This window comes from Bufo gargarizans, chromosome 3, assembly GCF_014858855.1.
Source record: "Bufo gargarizans isolate SCDJY-AF-19 chromosome 3, ASM1485885v1, whole genome shotgun sequence".
Classification (NCBI taxonomy): Eukaryota; Metazoa; Chordata; class Amphibia; order Anura; family Bufonidae; genus Bufo; species Bufo gargarizans.
The window spans coordinates 43,425,827-43,442,126 of NC_058082.1; the positions used below are offsets into that span (position 1 = coordinate 43,425,827).

The 16,300-nt window shown below is 48.8% G+C and overlaps 1 protein-coding gene across 1 annotated transcript in view; it reads right to left on the reverse strand.

Moving 5' to 3' along the window:
* The window catches only part of GAB2 (GRB2 associated binding protein 2), a 127,528-nt gene that overhangs the window by 36,627 nt on the left and 74,601 nt on the right, over window positions 1-16,300 (reverse strand). Inside the window, exon 2 of the mRNA XM_044286576.1 lies at window positions 5,419-5,719. Within this exon, the coding sequence (XP_044142511.1) occupies window positions 5,419-5,719 (301 nt within the window). The remainder of the gene's footprint in view (window positions 1-5,418; window positions 5,720-16,300) is intronic.

Genomic DNA, 16,300 nt, shown 5'->3' on the forward strand with positions numbered 1-16,300 from the left:
GGAACAGCCCTGGCAAATCCAGGGTTTCTCGGATCAGAAATGGGCAGGGCTCATAAGTGGGCATTCCTGGGAGGGTTGGGACCTTGCTGGGCTTCCATGCCCCAAATTTGCCAAATGCAGTGTCGGGTCAGTATGGAACAGGAATAATCACTGCCGAAGTGGTTTGACCTGAGATTATGGAGGCTGACCCTGTGGGAACCCCTTCCAGAATTACCAGTAGCCCACAATTCAAACTTATACCTTCTCAGCTACATGGATCACGGCAAGGGTTACCCACTACGTGAAGGAAACCCCAAGGCAGAGGAGTGTGCCCTCTCAGCTGCAATGTTAGGTCCTGCTGATCTAGCTGGACCTTCTCGCCCCTCTTGTGTGTACTCATCAAAGTGAACATTCATTCACAGAATACCACTCCCTAGGGCGGCAGTCAGAGATACGGGGTATGATTGACTGAAGAGCGCCCCCCCCCCCTCTATTCCAGTCTCTACTTCATATCAAGACAAAGCCCAGCTCAACACAATAGTATCAAACCGTGGTCAGATTGGCAGATTATTGAGATTCAGGAGCCCATACCACTAGCCTGACCTGCTCCAGTAGTGATGGCTTTAGCAGCTGACACCTGGTATGGAGTATGGCATGGTGTGCATCTGCTCAGCCACCGATACTTCATTAAAAGAACAGCTCTGTCCAGGGGCGTAGCTAATGGCTCATGGGCCGTGGTGCAAGAGTTCAGCTTGGGGCCCCCCTTCCGTTAGTGTTCTGTGGCCAGGGGCAGGAAGCACAAGACCTTCGTGCTGCCAGAGGCAAAAATTGAAACGGCCCCCCCTTGAGCCAGAGGCACTTTTTATAATACTGGTGTCTTCTTATCCACCACAAGGGTCTTTGGGGCCCTCTCAGGCTCCTGGGCCCGGTAGCGACTGCTACCTCTGCACCCCCTATAGCTACGCCCCTGGCTCTGTCAACGAACAGTTCTTCGATATGTTCCAAGGAAAGACTCTGTGGTCTTGTACCCATTTGCACCAGAGCCATTACTACCCCTAGATGTCTTTGACCCCATAGTGTCCATTATATTAAGTCAAAGGACACTTCTACAAGTTGTGTGTCATGTCTTCCACTGTAAACCCCCGGGTGCGCCGCTACGTGCAGGAAATATGTTCACGTTCATTCCTCGCAGCTAATGGGAACCGCTGACCTGTATATTAATTGCAGCAAGCTGCGAAGTGCCAACTTTGCTAGAAATGATGAAACCAGGCCAATGTTTTCTTGTCATAACGTGCAAGTGACGGGCAGCGCCCGGGAGAGTCCATCATACTTCCCTGAGAAGTGTCAGGGCCTCCTGCAGCATCTCAATTATTCAAGAAGCCCATAAAACAAGCCTAGACCATCAGCAGCATGTCACTGTGTAACAAGGACTGACAAGTGCACAAAAAAAAAAAACTATTAGAATTTTTTTTTATTAAAATAAATAAATCAAGAACTCTTGGTATGATCGCTTGAGAAATTCTTAGGATAAGACTAGGAATTTGGTCAGTGCTGTCATAGAGATCAGGTGTGGTGTAGGTGTGAGTAAGGCTAGGTCTACACGACGACATTTATCGCGCAACCATTTTTATAATGATAGTCTATGGTGTTGCACTGCGACTGACGCGACAGTCGCAAAAAATACATTCGCGATGGATGTTGCGTCGCATTATGTCGCATTAAGACACCATAGACCAGGGCTGGCCAACCTGCGTCTCTCCAGCTGTTGCAAAACTACAACTCCCAGCATGCCCAGACAGCCTACAACTATCAGCCTACAGCAGGGCATGGTGGGAATTGTAGTTTTACAACAGCTGGAGAGCCGCAGGTTGGTCAGCCCTGCCATAGACTATCATTATAAAAATTGTTGCGCAACTTATCGGTGCGACAAAACGTTGTGCGACAAAGGTTGCAGTGTAGTTGTGCCCTATCTGTCGCGCGACACATGTCGTTGCCTAGTATTGCCGCCCCGCTTCGTTTCAAATTGACTGTAAAACAGGTGCTGTATTATGGATGCTGTCTGGCTAGAACCTCATGATCATACCTCCCAGCTGACCCCGATCCAGCAGGAGAGTCCTGGATTTTGGAGGCTGTCCTGCGGTCCTGGGATGATTGGCATGTCCCGATATCAACTGTATTTGCGTCCTGAGGACACAGATCTAGGTGAATGCCATGGTAAAGCGGGGAGCCGTCAGCTTCCTGCTCCATCATTTCCCGGCCAGTGCTCTCCCCAGCAGCAGGAGTGATTTGATGATGTCATCGCACCTGCTGAGCGGTGCAGGAGACGGCACGAGCTGGAGATCTTCCCTCGGTCTGTGCGCTCTTATGCTCAGCTTAGCAGGAGTGATGACGTCACCGCCTTGCACCTGCTGCTGGGGAGAGTATGATGTGTTCCGGGAGAACGGGGCTAGGTGAGTATTACTGTTTTATTCTAGTAACAATACAGGAACAGCGCTACTGTAAGGGGGGCTCTTAAGGGGGCAGCAATATTGTAAGAGGGCACAAAGGACGCAGCACTACTGTAAGGGGGCATAACTAATGTGTGGAGGCACTAAGAAGGAAACTAAGATGGCATTATACTATGAAGAGGGCAGGGGCGGACACAGACAGCAGAGAGCCCCTGTGCAAAGAATGTGCCTGCCCCCCCCCCCCTCCGCAAAACACACATACAGGCGTAAACATATACAATACGTGCATAAGGCCTCATGCATACGGCCGTTGGGTGGCCGTATTGCGGACGGCAAATGGCGGGTCGGCAATCCACGGTCACCGGCCGTGTGCACCCCTAATCACGGATGCAGACCCATTCAATTGAATGGGTCCGCAATTCCGGAAATGCAAAACAGAGTCACGGAACGGAACACCGGAAGCACTACGGAGTGCTTCCGTGGTGTTTCTTTCCCTGGTGCCGCACTGCAAAAAAAATATGACAGGTCATATTTTTTTGCGGTGCGGACATACCGCGGACCCATTCATGTTGCCCGTGCATTGGGGACCGCAATTGCGGTCCCCAATGCACGGAACTGCCGCACAACGGCCGTGTGCATGAGGCCTAATCCTGGAAGACCAAGCAGCATATAAGGACCAGCACTGGCCCAGGAAGCAACATTTAATAAGTACGGTACCAATGAAAAAGGGGGGGAAAGTGAAAAAAAAATACAATAAAATAGATATAGTGACCCCTTTAAGGCTACACAGGCAACCAAGGATCACAGCAGCACAACGCGGCGATGCATCGAGTTAAAATGAATGGGGTCACATTGTGACCTTGAAGTTTCTTAAAATCACAATCGAAAAATTGCAAGAAATTCAGCAGGTTGGATTTTTTGTGACCGTCAGGTCACGGCCCCATTTACTTTTACTAGTTGTGATGTATGGTAGCGTCGCTGCAATCTTTGGCGGCACAATGTGTGTTGCAGCCACAGCCACCTTGTGGTGTCAGCCTAAGGGCCCATATAGACGGCTGTGCTTTACAGTCCGCAAACGGAGGATCCACAGAACACGGAGACTGGCCGCGTGTGTTCTATGTGCCTATTCTGGTCTGCAATTTCGGACAAAAATAGGACATGTTCTATCATTTTTGCGGGGCTGAAGAACGGACATATGGATGCGGACAGCACGCGATGTACTGTCCGCATCTTCTGCGTACCCGTTGAAATGAATGGATCCACACCCTTTCTGCAAAACTGCGGAACAGATGCGGACTCCTTCATACAGCCATCTGAATGAGCCCTAACACACATACTGGACTTTCATACATGCAACCGCTCTTTCACACATCCTCACACAATCAGGCACTGTCACACACACACACTGTGACACATGCAGGCACTGTCACACACACACACACTGTGACACATGCAGGCACTGTCACACACACACACACTGTGACACATGCAGGCACTGCCAGACACACACACACTGTGACACATGCAGGCACTGCCAGACACACACACACTGTGACACATGCAGGCACTGCCAGACACACACACACTGTGACACATGCAGGCACTGCCAGACACACACACACTGTGACACATGCAGGCACTGCCAGACACACACACACTGTGACACATGCAGGCACTGCCAGACACACACACACACACACTGTGACACATGCAGGCACTTTTACATACACACAGTCATACATGCAGAAACTATTTTACACTACATTACATACAGATCCCTTCTTCACCTCCTGGCTCTGTATTGCTGGTTCTTGCGTCCTCAGCCAGGCTCCTCCCCTTCGCAGTAGCAGGGCTCAGGCTCCTCCCCCGCTCAGTAGCAGGGCTCAGGCTCCTCCCCTGCTCAGTAGCAGGGCTCAGGCTCCTCCCCCGCTCAGTAGCAGGGCTCAGGCTCCTCCCCCGCTCAGTAGCAGGGCTCAGGCTCCTCCCCCGCTCAGTAGCAGGGCTCAGGCTCCTCCCCCGCTCAGTAGCAGGGCTCAGGCTCCACACAGCAGCAGTCATTCCTTCCTCACTGATTAGCAGTGCTGGCTCATTGGAGGAGAGGCAGTCAGCGCTTTTGAGTGACAGTTTTTCTACCAATCAGCTCTCCAGGTCAGTAAGGCTGGGTCCACAAGGTCCTATGTTCGAGAAAATTGTGGCAAAATGTGGTGTGTTTTTTTTTGCCGCAATTTAGTAAAAATCAGACGCGTAGACACAGGCTTACTGACCAGGAGAGCTGATTACACTAAAACCTGTCAGAATTCCTATGAATCAGCCCCTGAGCAGCACATTATCTTTCAGTCTGAAGTTCAGGAAGGGGGCCTTTCTCACTAGTGGACCAGTCCAAGCTGTATGGGCCCCCTCGCACGTTGGGCCCCTATGCAGCTGAACCTGCCCCCGAGGCATAACTACTGTGTGGGGGCACTAAGAGGGCATGTTATTGTGTAGGGCACTAAGGGAGTATAACTGATGTGTGGGGGCACCAACCAGACAAAACTACTGTCTACAGGATTAAGGGGCAAAACTGCTGTGTAGGGGCACTAGCGGGGCATAAATATTGTGTTGGGGCACATAGGAGGCATCACTACTGTGAATGGGACGCTAAAGGAGTATACTGTGTGGGAGTACTAAGAGAGAATAACCACAGTGTGGGGCACAAATGAGTCTGGGTGGGACTGGGCATGTATAGCTAAGCCTCGGATGGATTTGGAGGTGGGACTTTATGGCTTTAGTGTAAAAAATGCTGTTGCCCCCTCTTGTGGTTTTCAAAAGGTGGGAGTTCTGCACATGATGCACCCATGGTCAGGCCTGGAACTGCATCTGTAATCTGGTTTCATTCTTATACTCCATTCACATCCAGAGATTACATTCTGCGTAACTGTGTCTGTGACTGGAGCAGAAATCAGACTCTAAGCAGCAAAGTACCTGCAAACGTTATACATACAGGTCCTCCTACCTGAGCCTTCATCAGACTGGTTAAATCCACAGATCTGACATATGCTCCGCACCCACTTGTTCATTTCGTCTTCCGTTTCGGCCACCAGGTAGAACGTCCGGTCGCTGGTCTTTATGTCGAAGACGTAGCTGTCCTGCAGTTCCTTCTTATTGAAGGTCAGCCCAGAGTCCACCTGTTCACAGCAGCTGAGGTTGATGACCCGGATGGGTTTCTTGGAGTGGTCATTCTTATAATATTCCAGGACGTCGGGATCTCCACTCATGCGTCCACTTCTCAGGATGAACCAACGTTTCTTCCACGCCTGGGTAAAGGACAGGTAGAGTTAGATGTTGGACTGCATGTCATGAAGGATCACACATGATCAGCATTTAGGCAACACAGAGAGTTCAACCCTCTCAATGCAAGCTCCATCCCGTCCCTACACAGAGGTCATCATATTTTATTAGCTCCTGTCTTACAACCCGAGGAGATGCACATCTTCAGTGTATTTCATTCATTAGAATCTCTAAATGTGTATTTTTGATCACAAGTCACATCGTTGTGTTAAAATGGTGATGGAAAGGGTTGAAATCAGTAGCGATCGACTAGAATCTCTATGAAGTGTTCAATTTCCCTGCAGCACCCCCACAGGAGTAACATGGTATTACATTGTTCTTATTGAAATTAATTGACCACTGCAAGGATGAGCAACCTCTGGCACTTGGTGAAACCAAGACTCCCAACATGCATACTTGCTTGGCTTTTCTTGGAGCTACATCAGAAGCAAACTGAGCATGCTGAGAGTTGTAGTTTCACAACAGCTGGAGTTCTGGAAGTTGCCGACTTGCCAGCTCCTCCAGATACAGAGAGACGCTCTTTATAGCTATTCTGTACTCGAAGGAAGGAACAGGAAGTTATCAATGAGGCAGCGCTGGCACAGAGCGTGGCCTTCTCTTCAAACATCTGATCGGCGGGGGTGTCGGGAGTCAGACACCCGTCAATCTGATATTGATGACCCCTATCCTGAGGATAGGTCATCAATATAAATAAAGCGGTCAACCCCTTTAAGAATTCATGATGGCTGCTTCCACTGATAGAACACCCACACAATATACTGTATCTAGAAAAACAATGTGCAACTGAGGGTTCCATATAAAGATACATTTCGCAACACAATAACTACAACACAGTCATTGGCTTTTTGCAGTGACACATGATGGGTCATCCCCCATCTGTTCTCCTCTTCCAGGTTGACTTCCCAGTTTTCCGAAAGCACAAAGGTCCATACAAATGTGTTGACGACAGACGGCGTCAGTGCTCGGCCTGTGTCACAAGCGAAAAGAAAGGGTAAAAAACGTTGTCAATGTACCGGCCTCGGCTAATGGACGGAGCGAAGCACAGGCAGAATTGGAGCTTGGGGCTGCGCCAAGATTTTAATACAGCCATGTCTGCAGCATCTCGGATAACGTCTCTATCTGTATGAATACTGTGCGAGTGAAGCGCTGGCGCTGCGAGGGCTTTTAGCGGCCTCCGACAAAACACATTTAGTGAGGAGGGATAAAGATCTTTTGTCCTTAATCAAGTGAAAGTGTGAACTCAGCGTGAGAGAGCAGTAAGCAGTCTTTAGAGACAACAGCACTTTATTAGCTGCGGGGGCCATAGCCGTAGAGCAGTGCCTCTCCGACTGTTACGAAACTACAACACCCAGCATGTCCTGACAGCTTCAGGCTGTCAGGGCATGCTGGGAGTTATAGTTTTGCAGCATCTGGGGAGATACAGGTTGGAAACCTCCACCCTAAAAGGGCATCTGTCAGCAGTTTTGTACCTATGAAACCATCTGTGCGCTTGGCAGCTGAAGGCATCTGTGTTGGTCCCATGTTCATATGTGCCGCTAGGAGCAATGGGGGCGTTGCCATTACACCTAGAGGCTCAGCTGTCTCTGCAACTGCCACGACCTCTGCACTTTGATTGACAGGGCCAGGTGCGATGACGTTTTCATTGCCTGTCCCTGTCAATTAAAGTGGAGCTGGTGTGCCCGTTGCAGAGAGAGGAGAGCGTCTAGGTGTAACGGAAACGCCCCCGTTGCTCCTAGAGGCTCATTTGCATATATTAAAACATTTTTTTTCAGCAGCGCGGGCACATATGTACATGGGACCAATAGAAATGCCTTCAGCTGCCAAGCGCACATGTAATAGGCCACCCGATGGGTAGCTATGGACCCCCTGTCAGGTGATCAAAAACATAACTCACATCATTTGAATCCCTCCATTCCACAATACCCTTTAATCCAAGCCCCCCAGAAATGCCCACTTTCGTACATTTGCATAAGCCCCGCCCTTTATGGCGAATTTCACCCTGTGCATTGCAAAGTGAGAGATCCTCAATGGAAGAACACTACCTAATAAGCTGACATGAATTCGCAGCTTGCAAATGGGATTCCTTAAAATCCGTGCAGCGTTTAAGTGCCACGTGGACAGCTCTGGGGCAGGGAAGGGGTTAACAAGCCTGTTTACCACATTCCCAGAATCCCCTCTGAATAAATATTTATTAGTATGTATTAATCCAGGGTGGGGGGGGGGTTGGGGGCGGTCTGGCGGAGATCAAACACGCGCCACCTGCTCCCAGGAACATGGCTTCCAGATATGAGCGGATCCGCCAACAGTCGCCAAAGGGCAGTGTCCTCTTAGGTCCAGGTCTCACAGCCCTAATATGAAACCGGGACCGTATTACACTCAAACAATGGAGGGGTTTTATAGAGGACCTCTTCCTCCTCCATCAGTGTGTGGGGGGGAAGGGACTACCACTCTGATCATCATGTTGAAGGGACTCCGCACCCTTGGCGATCAACTGTTTGAAGGGGTGGATGTGGCTTCTTCACAGGATACCAAGGAGAGCGCTGTACGTTGTGTAGTGGCGGTGCTTGGTATTGCAGCTCAATACCGTTCGCTTGCACCAAGACCGCGTGACCGATGAATGTGATGCATGGACGCTTCAAACAGCCAATTGACAAGGGTGCCGGGAGTCGAAACCCACCGATCTCCTGGGTTAAGTGGGTATTTACTTTTCAACACGAGTCCCTATGTCTGATATTATTCACGAGGCTGCTCCCCCCGGTTGGCAAGTCGATTGCTGGGATCTGGCTTCTAAGACCCCTGCAGGGTGTTCTGCGCAGGGTAAGTGTAGTACCACACAGCACACATTGAAGTACCAAGGCACTCATGTAACAGGGCATCACCCAGTGTAAGTCCAGCCCTGTGTCATACCTTTTGGTGCCCATTTTCTCTACCGCCATTCATTGGACAGTGCATAAATAATGCCGCCATACAACTGCCTGAGTAACAGTGCTATACAGTGCCACCACCCATACTCTGCAAAAATAATCTACTATATAGTGCCAAGTAGCGGTGCCATACAATGCCCAAGTAAATACCACTATACAATGCGGAAAGTTGCAGTGTCACACAATGCCCAAGTAAATACCGCCATAAGGCACTAAAAAGTAGCCGTGCCATACAATGCCAAAATAAATACCGCCATATAGCACTGAAAGTAGCTGTGCCGCACAATGACCTAGTACTTACCACTATATAGCACTGAAAGTAGCCTTACCGCACAATGCCCAAGTAAATACCGCCATATAGCACTGAAAGTAGCAGTGCCACACAATGACCTAGTACTTACCACCATACAGCACTGAAATTAACAGTGCTGCACAATGCTCAAGTAAATACCGACATATAGCACTTAAAGTAGCGTTGCCACACAATATCCAAGTAATGACCGTCATATAGCACTGAAAGTAGCAGTCCAACAAATACCCAAGTAAATACCGCTATACAATGCTAAAAGTAGCAGTGCCTTCAGCAGCATCTCTCCGCAATGGGATGTCTATATACACTAACAGGACAATCCCTTTAAGAACAGAAAAACCCCATAAACCCGAACCTTCGCTCATTCATTCACAATATAGTTTATGAAGTAGAATTCTATAACGTCTCAGGACAGGCCTCAGCCTTGATGGCGACGCGTCCGCAGGGCTGGAAACGTGGATGACGGCTTTCATGGAGCTGTGAGGACAGGATCCTGATGGCGTGCTCGGGGACCCGTGTCTGGGGGCACACTCAGGAGACGAGTGTGACAGATGGCGCCCTCATCACACATCAGGTTACCGACATGGATCTTACACCGACGCCCGTAAAAAATTCCACGACGAGAGATTTTTTTCCTCACCGTCTCTATTTGCTGTGAACGAAAACCTTCTTGTTTACATGCAGCTGACTTCTCACAGCTGAGGGTTTGTTACACGGTTAGGGCTCATTCAGATGACTGTTTACAGTCTGAAAATTGCGGATCCGCAAAACACTGTGTGAATTCCACATTTTGCGGATCACAATGTAGTTCTCCTGCGTTGAAATGCCTATTCTTGTCCGCAATTTTATGGACAACAATAGGACATGTTATATATTTAATGCGGGGCCACGGACGGACGTGCGGATGCAGAGAGCTCGCAGTGTGCTGTCCACATCTTTTGCGGCCCCATTGAAATGAATGGGTCCGCATCCGATCCGCAAACTTACAGAACGGGCCCTTATCTAGCCTAGAAATCCTCTGCAAGTTTAATACATCAGCAGGTAACACCTCCCCTGCCCCGATAGTTTGTTACAAAAATGCATCACCGCAGGCAACATTAACCAGAGGGCTCCGAGCAGTTTATATCACAGGGTGGATAACATTGTAACAAACCCACAGCAGTGAGAGGTAGGCCATGGATTTTATGCTTACTCTCATTTTATTAAACAAAAGTAATATCCAGATACATAGGCTTCAAATCAACTAGAACATATACAGTCAGAATCACAGTCTAAGTGTAAACCAATAACCGTATAAAATAAAGAAACAAACAAAAAAGGGGGGAAATAGTGTAATTGTTATAGGGAGGAATAAGGAGAAGGAATAAAGGCCAGGGGGAGGAGGTAAGGAGTCTTTTATACCAACTCCTTTCCTGATGCCAAGATGACACGCTCGCCCCAGTCCCATTGATATATGATAATGCCACTATGTCAGCTTCTTAACATAACTTGGAAAGCTATCCTAAAAGCCTGGAGAACTCTGTGGAATAAAGGAACAGAGAGAGAAAAAGGAAAAAGAAAGAGAGAAAGAAAGAGAGAAAGAAAGAGAAAAATAAAAAAATAAAAGAAAGAGAGAAAGAGAGATAAAGAATTCCATCTAGCATAGAACCTATCCCCCTGATCATGAGAGTATGCAATCAGTTCTTCTACATAAATGTCGGAGCTCAGCAGCCCTCGATTTCCAGTGCCTCGGTATCACTAATCGTACTATGAGGAAGAACCTCAGAGCCCTCTTCTTCATTTGGGCTAAAGTCCCTGGTACTAGCGATAGAAGAGTCACTTTGGGTAGGTTGGGCACTTCCTTCCCTGAAAATTTTCAATAAACCTAGAGCACTTGGTCCCAGAATTTGCTTATAGTAGGGCAAGACCACCATATATGTAACACTGTTCTCCAGTGGCGTACAGAGAGAAGTAAGGGCCCCATAGCAAGGATATAACCAGGCCCCCCACACAGGACAGAGGGGTTTCTGCCTAAACCCTTTAAATGTCCCTTGGGCCATTTTTTCACTGTCTCATTTGCTAAAAGTTGTTCCTTTAGAGGGTAGAGTCCTGACCAAGTTTTCATATCCAGTAGAAGAGGAGATAATCCAACTAAGACTGGGCCCCCTCTTGCCCTGGGCCCCATAGCAGTTGCATGGTCTGCCGCTATGGTAGTTACGCCCCTGACTGTTCCCTCTTCCAGTCCACATCTCCAACATAAGCTGCATACATTAGGGAACATTCGGTGAAGGGTTGTCGGGCAGTAAGACCACCTGGAGAGAATCTTTAAATTATTTTCTTTTGCGTGGGCTGCTATGGACAATCCATGAGAGAACATACACATCTCGAGAATGTCCTCCGGTGAAAAAGGGAGTTGTAGGTCTACTTCCCATTTTCGAAAATAGGGAGCTACATCTGGGTTGCTCTGGTCCAGTAAAATCTTATACATCTGTGATAACAGTCTGAAGCGAGTGTTGAGTTTTAGAAAAAGGGCGTCAGGTTATGACAAAGCTTTTGGCTGAGGTACGATCTCAGCTGAACATACCTGAGCCATAGGGAGCCTTTAAGCCCGTCATCCAAGTCAAGGGATCCGTAGGACACTACTTTTGCATTCTTCATGACACCACGGACCCTGGGATACGAAGATCTATTCCATATTAGGAACCTATCTACCCTTAATCCAGGGGTGAAAGCAGGATTGCCCATGAGGGGCGTCATAGGACCTGGTCTCGGTGATATCTGAAACTTGAGTAAGAGCATGACGAACTAAGAAGGGCCATTCCTCTAATGGTGGTCCATTGCAGTGTTTCCCAACCAGTGTGCCTCCAGCTGTTGCAAAACTACAACTCCCAGCATGCCCGCACAGCCAAAGGCTGTCCAGGTATGATGGGAGTTGTAGTTTTGCAACAGCTGGAGGCACACTGGTTGGGAAACACTGGTCTATCGTCCTGAGTCACCCATGGAGCAATCAACAAGTCCATCGGGGAGAGTTCTTGTTCCAACTGGACCCAGAGTTTCAGAGATGACGAATTTAAGATCCGCATGAGGATCACTGAAGCATGGTACAGTTTTAGGTCTTTAGGTCTAGCAGTCCCGCTCCCCCCTCTACTTCTGGGTTTGGTCAGTACCTTAATGTTTATCCTAGGTTTGCTCGTAGCCCACACAAAGCGGGTTATGGTTCTGTGAAGAGTCAAGAAGAACCTACGTGGTACAAAGATGGGTATTATTTGAAAGAGGTACAAAAATATCAGTGAGATATCCATTTTGACTAAACTCATCCTGCCAAACTATGAGACAGATGTCAATGAACATCTCTGCAGGTCTTCTAGGGTCTTCCTCTGCAATGGTAAATAACTGAGCGGATATAGTCGGTGTAGGATCTGTAACCCTAGTAGGCGAGTCTCTGAGTCTGGCAGCGGAAAGAAAAGTTGCTTGTACAAGGAGCTCATCAGTTGCAGGGAGCGATACGTTCAACATTTCAGTGAGGTTACTCTTGAAGTTACCGAGATAGCCAAACTGCTGGAATTCACTGAGGATAGATCGGAGGGAGGTATGAGCGCTCGAGACATACAGGAGGAGATCATCCGCATAAAAAGTGCTAGTTTGTGCTGGCAATCCCCAACCCGCATTCCAGAAATGTCCGGATTCCTTCTCAGCGCATTGGCTAGATGTTCCATTACCAAGACGTACAGCAGGGGCGAGAGAGGGCACCCTTGCCGAGTCCCATTTCTAATATTAAAAGAAAGTACTAGTATACCATTAGCTCTCCTCCTTTCACACTCGGGTTTGGTGTGGATCCGTCATGGATCTGCACAAAGGCTTCCGTTCACATAATGCAACGTCCTGTCCTCATAGTCAATGGGGGACGGATCAGTTTTCTATTGTGCCATATTGTGTCAGTGAAAACGGATCCGTCCCCATTGACTTACATTGTGTGTCAGGCAGTGGCGGATCCAGAGCCTGGTCTCGGGAGGGGCACTTTCAGATTATTTTCTGTCCGCCGCCACAAAACAATGGTGCTTATAGAACAGATTACACAGTGTAGAGGTATACTGTATATTGTGTGGCACAGTGTAGGCTATATGTGTATAACAAACATATTTCACATGAACACTCACAGTTACTTGGCTTGGCCCTTCGGGATCTCGGACGCCACTTCCACACTTTGTTGGGGGGCTCGGCGGAGCTGATGTGTTTTATCCTAATGAGAAAGATTTCATAATAAGTATTTGGAGAAGGGGCAGAGGGATAGCAGAGCAGGGAGAGGATGGTGCTGCTACTAGGGGGTCATACCATGGGGGAGTAATAAAGCCCACCATAATGCCCCCCCCCCAGTAGTAATAATTCTCCTTATAATGTGACAGTGCAAAAAATACCCCCTTGTAATGCCCCCAGTTGAGCTAATGTCCCCATAGTGCCCCCATAATGTGCCAGTATAAAATACCCCTATATAGTGCCCCTAGTAAATGACCCCATAGTCCTCCACACCCTCCTTCCTCCTAGTGCCCCCCATAATGTACCAGTATAAAATGCTCCAGTAGATGCCCTCAGTGTCCCCCATAATTTGCAAGTATAAAATACCCCTTCTTAGTGCCCCCCGTAGATGACCCCATAGTACTCCTCTCCCCCCTTCCCCATAGTACCCACCATAATGTGTCCCAGTATAAAATTGTACTGTACAGAGAGCCCATATAAAATACCCCTTCTTTGTGGCCTCAGTAGATGCCCCTATAGTGCCCCCAATCATGTGCCAGTAATAATAGCCCCCCTGTGCCAGTAATAGCAGCCCCCCCGGTGCCAGTAATAACAGCCCCCCCGGTGCCAGTAATAACAGCCCCCCCGGTGCCAGTAATAACAGCCCCCCCCGGTGCCAGTAATAACAGCCCCCCCGGTAATAAGAGCCCCTCTGTGCCAGTAATAACAGCCCCTCTGAGCCAGTAATAAGAGCCTCCAGTATTAACAGCCCCCAGTAATAAGAGCCCCCCTTTGCCAGTAATAACAGCCCCCCTTTGCCAGTAATAACAGCCCCCCTTTGCCAGTAATAACAGCCCCCCCATTGCCAGTAATAACAGCCCCCCCCTTTGCCAGTAATAACAGCCCCCCCCTTTGCCAGTAATAACAGCCCCCCCCTTTGCCAGTAATAACAGCCCCCCCTTTGCCAGTAATAACAGCCCCCCCTTTGCCAGTAATAAGAGACCCCCCTTTGCCAGTAATAAGAGACCCCCCTTTTCCAGAAATAAGAGACCCCCCCTTTGCCAGTAATAGCCCCCCTTTGCCAGTAATAGCCCCAGCCCCCCCCCCCCCCCCAGGTGCCAGTAAAAGCATTGTATATAATTAAGAAAAAAAAAACCAAACACACATACTTACCTCCATGTCAGCGATGCGATGCAGGCCTCTTCAGGCCTGTGTCCCACGCTGTATGGCTCAGGCGGCGTGATGACGTCATCACGCCGCCTGCGCCGGCCTCTGATAGGCTGCAGGCACTAGGACACGCCTCTCTCTTCCCTGCCGCAGCACAGGCAGGCATCTGTATCGCTGTCCTGAGGACGGCGATACAGATGACTGGAGATGAGCGCTTCCACAATGGAAGCGCTCATCTCCCTGTGCCCCGCTGCCGCCGCCCGCCGCCAGCTCGGGGGGGGCAATTGCCCCGTTGCCCCCCCCCTGGATCCGCCACTGGTGTCAGGACGGATCCATTTGCCTCCGCATCCTCAAGCAGCCAGCGTTTTGGTGTCCGCCTCCAGAGCGGAATGGAGACTGAACGGAGGCAAACAATGCATTCTGAATGGATAAGGATCCGTTCAGAATGCATTAGGGCAAAACTGATCCGGTTTGGGCAGCTTGTGAGAGCCCTGAACGGATCTCACAAACGGAAAGCCACATTTTAGTGCCTCCCATTGCAGAGGAAGAGCCGTAGGATCCGATAAATGGTCCATTATCAAACCCTGAATGGCGGATTCCAGGTCCTCCAAACACACCACTGTCACGAAGAAGAGCCTCATTTAGGCGCCAAGTCCATTCCCTAGCCACCAGTCCCGGTAGCGCCAAAGATAGGAATATTGGGGAGTGGGACCCGGTCGCTGCAGTCAGACCAGATGGAGGTCCCTATAGGTGTATTGGGGTGGAAGGTCAGTGCATGGTGAGAGATCAGGAAGATGTCCGGTCTACTCATGCACACAAACCTATTTTCTTTCCGTGTCTGCTCACGTTTTTTTGCGGACCGTATGCGGAACCATTCACTTCAGTGGGTCCGCCAAAAAAATATGAAGTTACTCCGTGTGCATTTCCGTTCCGCATTACGGACAAGGATAGTACTGTTCTACGAAGGGCCAGCTATTGCGTTCCGCAAAATACGGAATGCACACAGATGTCATCCGTATTTTTTGTGGATCCGTTTTTTGCGGACCGGAAAAATACATATGGTCGTGTGCATGAGGCCTAAGATTGGTGTGCTGGGGAAAAATAGGTGTAATCTCTGTCCTTGGGGTGCAAAATGCGCCAAACATCTATTAGTTGCTTGTTTTACTCGAGAAATTGCCAAGCTAGGAACCATTGATTAACCCGCGGAAAAGTCCAACGAGGGCTCCATGGTCATATTAAAGTCGCCCCCTAGCAGTACGATCCCTTCAGCGAAGGCGTCTAATTTGGACACTCAGTGCTTTTACAGGCTGTGCATGGAAATGGAGTATTTTATACCCCGTTCCCATGCGGCAGTATAAATCCTGACTGTGAACACACTCTTAGCGCACCTGCATACGACCATATGTATTTTACGGTCCCCAAAAAATACGTATGACGTCCGTGTGCATTCCGTATTTTGCGGAACAGCTGGCCCCTAATAGAACAGTCCTATCCTTGTCCGTAATGCGGACAATAGGACATGTTCACTTTTTTGCGGAACAGACATACGAACATGGAATGCACATTGAGTAACTTCAGTTTTTTTTGCGGACCCATTGTAAAGAATGGTTCCGCATCTGGTAAAAAAAAAAAAAAAACGGAACAAACACAGAAAGAAAATACATTCATGTGCATGAGCCCTTAGGTAGTTACTCTGTGTGCATTACATTCCCACCTGTCTGTTCCGCAAAAAAATAGAACATGTCCTATTATTCTCCGCAGTACGGATAGGACTGTTCTATTAGGCGCCAGCTGTCCCATTCCGCAAAATACGTAATGCACATGGACGCCATCCTAAATTTTTGCAGACTGCAAAATACATATGGTCTTGTGCATGAGCCCTTGGATCCATATAGGTTTTCACATAAGTGTTCCCATTCACTCAAGTAAGCAGA